The sequence below is a fragment of the Buteo buteo genome, chromosome 23 (assembly GCF_964188355.1).
Source record: "Buteo buteo chromosome 23, bButBut1.hap1.1, whole genome shotgun sequence".
Taxonomy (NCBI): domain Eukaryota; kingdom Metazoa; phylum Chordata; class Aves; order Accipitriformes; family Accipitridae; genus Buteo; species Buteo buteo.
In genome coordinates this window covers 19,411,560-19,418,419 of record NC_134193.1, presented here as the reverse complement: position 1 = coordinate 19,418,419, position 6,860 = coordinate 19,411,560, and the positions used below count along the sequence as shown (strand labels likewise).

Here is a 6,860-nt window from a genome sequence, read left to right as displayed (position 1 = left end):
CCTGGGGTCTCCGAATCGTGGGTCAGTGCCTGGCGTAGACTTGCTCAAAATACACCTTTCTGTTGGTGAGGGAAACGCTCAGGCTGCTTTAATGTACCAGGGCAGCTAAGGAAGGACTGTTACTCTGCTAGAAGCCTGAAATCTGAAGGGGTCTTAGATTACGTGAGAACTGCGTCTGAGTGAGGTAAGTTCAGCTGAAAAAGAGGAGATAGAATTTTCATCCAGGTTTAATGCTGACTACTTTGAAGCCACCAGGACCTGAAGGAACCAGAGGGACTTTCTCACCAGCACTGGCAGCGATACCTGCTCCACCAGCCGGTGCCGGCCCTGGAGGTCAGCGAGCCCAGGGTGACCGGGACACGGAAGACACAGCTGGGAAAGCGGGGAGGCCCAGAGTAGCTGGTCACATTCACAGCGGAGTCTTGACATTACTGTACGGTGGCCAAAATCTATTTTGGTCACTGGAGAGTATTCAGGTTGGTTTTGCTGTTACGTTTCTCAGATGCATGCCTGATGGTTTATTTATAAGGTAAGGGTTACAACAGCCAGGTTTCCCCAGGGTTAATCTTTCTCTAACCCTGTTCCTGCTCGCTGGGTTTAAAAGCCATGCTCTCTCTAAGGTTTCAGCAAACCTGTTTTGCTTAGCTGTTGTATCCATGTAGCTGTGTGTTGTATCAATGATACCCCCAAAGGAAACGTTTGTTCAACCTATCCTCTCAAAGTCTCCTGTGAGGCAGTTGCCCCACAGGAGGATGTTTTCTTTAGTATTTACTAGTGAGCTATTTCTAGGTGCATCAAGGAGTGCTGCTTCCTACAGGCTTGGAGGAGGTTAAGGACAGGCAGAACACAGTTGAGGTTCAGCTCACACCGATACCTGTATCGATAGCGGTGGTTGCATGTGTGACATCCAGAGGCTGTGCTCATCCCCAAATGCACCACTAAGACTTGACAAGGGCTGCTGGGCTTGGAAACCTAAAGGAGCCTCCTCTGCACACAGCCAGTCTTCACAGGTAAAGCAGTGTGACTTTGGGGAGGGAGGTTACCCCCAGCCCCACCAGTAACTAAGGTAATTCCCAACTGGGAGGAACTGCCTGTCTGCTGAGCTTTCCCTCTTCTGCCTGGGTGGGGATTGGGAGTGATAATAGCTGTAATCCTCACATGTGCCAAAGTGATTAACATGCAGAAGAAAAACAGCTGCTCGCGATGATGCATTCAAATCATTTTAATGCACTTTATCGAAGAGGCTACAACAGCATTTTAAACAAGTGCATCAACACTACACAACTGGCTTACAGAAATGCTCGCTCATAGCAGCCACTCCACAAACCTGCTGTGACTAATAAGGACACACAGACACGGAAAATAATACAGTCACATTCACAGAGAGATGGAAGAACGAGTTGCACTCTTCCTGTACTGTCATGCCCAGCCTCAATCCTGGAAGAATTTATGCATGTTTTTATTCTTCTGTAGTCCAATTAACACTCTTCAAATAACTGAATTTTGGTTTACCAGCCACATAAACAAAAAGAGACTGATTATACCCAAAATAATCAACTTTCTTACTGAAATAAAAAAAAAAGTGGTGTTTTTTTTTTTTTCTATAAGAAAAGTAAAGAAAATGAACAGCTGGTTTTGGGGATGTGCTGTTCCTTAAACTCCCAGAGTTCACATGCTCCCCTGAGCTGCTGGAAAGACCCTGAACCCACATCTCCTGCCTCTCCAGGTCGCTTCCACCTGCAGTTTCCAGGGGAGCTCTCAGACCAGCTTCCTGCCCATTTGTAAAATTAATCACCGGTTCACTCAGCCAAGAACCGGAGCCCTGGGTGGGTCACGCATCCCAGGCAATGCTCTACCTTAAACAGCATGCTCTGTACAGGAGCACCGCCACCGCTGCCGGCAGCTTTCTGAGTCTCACTAGTTCCGTGAATCTCATTGAATGCTTTTTCCCCAGTTGAAAAACATTTATTCACCAAAATATTTCTCAGCCAGAGCTAGTCCTGGTAAGATCAAGAGGACTATGCGAGCATGCAGAGCAATGCACAGGTCTGCGAAGCACTGAGGTCCATCAGCAGGTTTAGTTTTATGAGCACACGCGTAAGGTACCAAACATCAACACATGCATAAATAGTACTTTAAAAAAAATGAGCTGCCTATGGTTTGCAGTGTGTACACGTGCTATGGATCAGGGCTGAGTACATCAAACCTCTATGACCTCACGTTAAAACAGGTATGTTCTGCTCAGCACATGGAGTTAAGCAAACTCAAGTGTGTGTGTTGTAGCATTTAACACACACTGGAGAGGTGGAGAAGACTGTTCTTCACTGTATTAAAAAAATAAATAAAGTGCTTGATAAATGAACAAGAGGTTTTAGATAAATATCAGTAATGACCGTGCCTAATTTTAGGCAGGTAAATAATCCATACTGAAGTCAACATCAAATACTGATTTACTTGAAGTTAAGCCTATACCTAAGTGCTGCTGGATTAGGCACACAGGGCTGCAGGAGGACGTCCGAGGCAGGACATAAAGGGAGTCTGTGACTTAAGCCCAATGTTATACTTCAATGCTGAACCCTGGGCACATAATTGGCACCCCTGGAAGTGGTACTGCTTTGTTTTTAATAAAGATTTAGGTGCTTGCCAGGTGGAGTTTCTCAGCTTGATCTCGCCTTGAGCAAGTTAGGGACTCAGCTCTAACGGAAACAACCTGAAAGCAGTCTCTGTTTCAAGAAGTGCAGCTGTAGTATTTTCCCCTCCTAGAATCCTTCAGTTAGTTGCAACAAATCCTCCCAGATGCAACTTTTAAAACACATGCACCAACTCTACTATCCAACCCAAATTAGAAGATAAACCCTTCGAAGCTACTGCATGCATTAAAACTTAAACGCAAAGCAAACTTCAGTAGACTGTTTTCTTCTGTAACCGAACTCTGGGGGCAGGTATGTACTGTGTAGGAGTTTCCCTATGTCCCTTAGCAGGAGATGTGTGTATTTACAGGAGCTTTCCTCCTGTTGCTTTCCTGGGCCTGTCCCTCCCCTTCAGGTGGTTCACTTGGTGATCGGTCCCTGAAGCTTGGGCTGGGAATCTACCTGCGTGAAGGGGGTCAGCTCCACCGACTCCAGAAGTCCTGTCTGTTTTTTCCATAATACCAAACTGTGGCATCAGAGAGGGCCCTTTGCTTTGCATAGGATGAAACTGCAGCGCACCTTTCCTGCCAGGTGTTTTGAAGGCTCAGATGAAATTCTCCATACATTCTTTCCCTCTTCCCCCCCAAAATAAATCACTTCATTACCTGATTGTAAGAGACCACTTCCAGGGCAGTAATTAAAGGGAGACAGGGCAAGCAGAACAAGTAATGGCTGGGTAGTTTTGCAGATCACCTTCCTGAAAATCTTAGCCTCAACAGAAATGATCTGTGCTTGCCTCTCTCCCACCAGCATTCGCAGAGCTTTGGCAATGGGTAAGGACTAGCAAGTAAAAGTGCCTGCTGGGGATGGTTCCTAAATGACAGCGGGTGTTTCTCACGGTACACGAGCCACTTAGAAGCGACACATGGTCCAGCACGGACCCTGCCAAGATGCTAGGCAGTAAACACGGGCTCGTGAGTTCCCGACTGAGACTGCTTTTGTTATACACACTCAATGACATGCAAAATCTGATGCTACCAACAGCAAAAAACAAACGTAAACTTCAGACAGCCGTTCTGGCCTATCCCGTACACACTGCTTTAGCCGCAGGTCTGTCGTGAGGATGGTGCAAACCCATCTCCCCCAGCTTGATACAAGTCTGGTTTGTCTCCACATGTGGATTTCTGATGCAAAGCCACCGAAATTACATAATAGCACAAAACTTAGATTGCCCCGTGTCCCTGGGGACATCCAGCTTGTTTTTGTCCCGCACCAGGATGGCTTCATTGCCGTACTGCGAGTACCACATACTCCGACTCCGGCTCAGGTAAGTGTTGGGGGGAGCCGACTCCAGTTTCTGCTGCTGCTGCTGCCAGATGAGCAGAGAGGTGTCCCTGTACCGCAGCCGGGCATAGCCCTCGGACAAGGCTTTTTCGGGCAGGGGCACCCTCCCGTTCATTACTTTGTCAGTCATCCGCTCAAGGATAGCTCCGAAGACGAGAGCTCCTTCCCGACAGCTCCGAAATACACCCCGCTGGGTCGGTCCAGGTTGACTGCTGCTGCTTTGAGCTCAAGGGAGAACATCCCCAGGGGCACGGCTCTTGGGACCCACGAGCCGTTGGTCGGTGTAAGCACCACTCAGGAGAGGGAGCGGGGATACGCGTGCCCCAAAATCACAACGGGCAGCCTGGCCTTGCTTAAATAGCAAGCCAGGACTTCGGAAAGCTTATCCAGTGGTGATGCCGCTATGCGTTTCATCTTGGGAAGAGACCACACGCACGCGAGCTGCTTGTTGTTGAGAGTCCACGACGTATCTCAATAGGTGCGAGCGGTGGCTCCGCGGCGCTGGGCTTGCTCTGCAGCCGGGCAGGATGGGCTGAGCGGCTCTGGCTGAGCTTTGCTTCCCTGAAGAACAGATCCCGAAGCCGTAGGGCAGGTCTAAAGAGGTCACCAACGCCCAGGCCCGCGCGTGAACTCTCCACCCGTGCTCCACGCTGACGCCAGGCTGACGGACGAGGCGCTTAGCAGGTCACGTACTCAGGGATGCAGGAGAAGATGCTGCCCCCGGCCCCGGTTGCGGTACCCGAGCTGGGATGCCCGTCGCCTCCTGACGGCACCGCTTCGCGGCTTCAACCTGGGCCGGGGGGGGGAAGCATGGCGAGAGTCACCCCAAGGCCTGGCAAAGGGGGTCCCACCCTCCGAGGGCCCCTTTCCCGGCACCACCGTGCCCCCCCCCTCCTCCCCAGACCCCCCCCACCCCCTTCCACCGGCACCGCGCACCCACCTCACGGCCTCCCGGGGCTTTCCCGCACCCTCCTGCCCCTGCGGCGCACCCCGTGGGGCACCCCCCCACCCCTACGAGCCCTCCCAGGGGGCCCTACAACCCCCCCCCGGCCCCACCGTGCCTGCGCTGCCCGGCCCGGCCCGGCCCGGCCCCGGCGCCGCTCGGCCGAGCAGCCGCGGAGGCGCCTCCCGAGCGCATCACGGCGGGAGGAGCCAGAGCCGCCGCCGGGGGGGCCGCGGGCCGGGGCGGGCTCCGGCGGGGGCACGGCCGTGGGGCTCCCCCAGAGGGGGTGCGTGGGGCCGGGCCACGGCAGTGGGGGGCCTCGAGTGGGGTGCGTGGGTCTGGAGCGCGGCAATGGAGCACCCCGAGTGGGGTGTGAGGGTCCCGGGTACGGCAGTGGAGCACCCCGAGTGGGGTGTGAGGGTCCCGGGTACGGCAGGGGAGGACCCCGAGTGGGGTGCGTGGGTGTGGGGCATGGCAGTGGAGCGCCCCGAGTGGGGTGCGTGGGTCTGGGGCACGGCAGTGGGGGTCCTCGAGTGGGGTGCGTGGGTCTGGAGCACGGCAATGGAGCACCCCGAGTGGGGTGTGAGGGTCCCGGGTACGGCAGTGGAGGACCCCGAGTGGGGTGCGTGGGTCTGGAGCACGGCAATGGAGCACCCCGAGTGGGGTGTGTGGGTCCCGGGTACGGCAGTGGAGCACCCCGAGTGGGGTGTGAGGGTCCCGGGTACGGCAGTGGAGGACCCCGAGTGGGGTGCATGGGTCTGGAGCACGGCAATGGAGCACCCCGAGTGGGGTGTGTGGGTCCCAGGTACGGCAGTGGAGCACCCCGAGTGGGGTGCGTGGGTGTGGGGCATGGCAGTGGGGGTCCTCGAGTGGGGTGCGTGGGTCTGGGGCACAGCAATGAAGCACCCCGAGTGGGGTGCGTGGGTCTGGGGCATGGCAGTGGAGGACCCTGAGTGGGGTGCATGGGTCTGGGGCACAGCAATCGGAGTCCCCGAGTGGGTTGCGTGGATCCAGGGCATGGCAGTGGAGCACCCTGAAGGGGTGCGTGGGTCCGGGGCACAGCAGTGGGGGTCTCCAAGTGGGGTGCGTGGATCCAGGGCATGGCAGTGGAGCACCCTGAGTGGGGTGTGTGGGTCTGGGGCACAGCAATGGAGCACCCCGAGTGGGGTGCATGGGACTGGGGCATGGCAGTGGAGCACCCTGAGTGGGGTGTGTGGGGCCGGAGCACGGCAATGGAGCACCCCGAGTGGGGTGCGTGGATCCAGGACACGGCAGTGGAGGTCTCCGAGTGGGGTGCACGGCTCCAAAGCATGGCAATGGAGCACCCCAAGGGGTTGCGTGGGTCTGGGGCATGGCAGTGGAGCACCCTGAGTGGGGTGTGTGGGGCCGGAGCACGGCAATGGAGCACCCCGAGTGGGGTGCGTGGATCCAGGACACGGCAGTGGAGGTCTCCGAGTGGGGTGCACGGCTCCAAAGCATGGCAATGGAGCACCCCAAGGGGTTGCGTGGGTCTGGGGCATGGCAGTGGAGCACCCCGAGTGGGGTGCGTGGGGCCGGGGCATGGCAGTGGAGCACCCTGAGTGGGTTGCGTGGGTCCAGGGTCACAGCAATGGGGCTCCCCACACTGGGTGCGTGGCTCCGGGACACAGCAATGGAGCACCCTGAGTGGGGTGCATGGGTCTGGGGCATGGCAGTGGGGGTCCCCATGCTGGGTACATGGGTCCCACGGGTGTCAGCCAGCGCTGGGTGCATGGAGCATTTTAAAGGGACACCCAGCCCCGGGTGCGCTGAGCCCCTGGCACTGTACGCGGGAGCACGGGGGCTGAACGGGGGGAGCCCGCTGTTGCCCACCCCATCCAGCACTGCCCTCGGAGAGTGGCTCTCCTTGCTGCTGAAGGTGCCGGGGTGCGTCCCAGCCGTGGGATTTACAGCCAGGCCAGTGC

General features: G+C 56.1%; 1 protein-coding gene across 3 annotated transcripts; it reads right to left on the bottom strand.

Annotated features, from left to right (window-relative positions):
* Positions 1–1,570: 1,570 nt before the first annotated feature.
* BRD3OS (BRD3 opposite strand) lies at positions 1,571–5,110 on the bottom strand. Of its 3 annotated transcripts, none has more exons than XM_075055902.1 (2): positions 5,031–5,110; positions 1,571–4,764 (listed from the first exon to the last, which is right to left on the bottom strand). In XM_075055902.1, exon 2 carries the CDS (start codon positions 4,102–4,104, stop codon positions 3,835–3,837), a length of 270 nt encoding a protein of 89 aa, XP_074912003.1. In that variant the 5' UTR covers positions 4,105–4,764; positions 5,031–5,110; the 3' UTR covers positions 1,571–3,834. The 3 variants fall into 3 exon arrangements, with proteins under 3 accessions (XP_074912003.1, XP_074912004.1, XP_074912005.1); XM_075055903.1 differs by having other exon boundaries at positions 5,036–5,085; XM_075055904.1 differs by lacking the exon at positions 5,031–5,110 and adding an exon at positions 4,915–4,983.
* Between the last annotated feature and the right edge of the window lie 1,750 nt (positions 5,111–6,860).

Coding starts and splice junctions, on each gene's coding strand:
- BRD3OS (XM_075055902.1), bottom strand. CDS start 4,104: ATGACTGACAAAGTAATGAACGGGAGGGTGCCCCTGCCCGAAAAAGCC.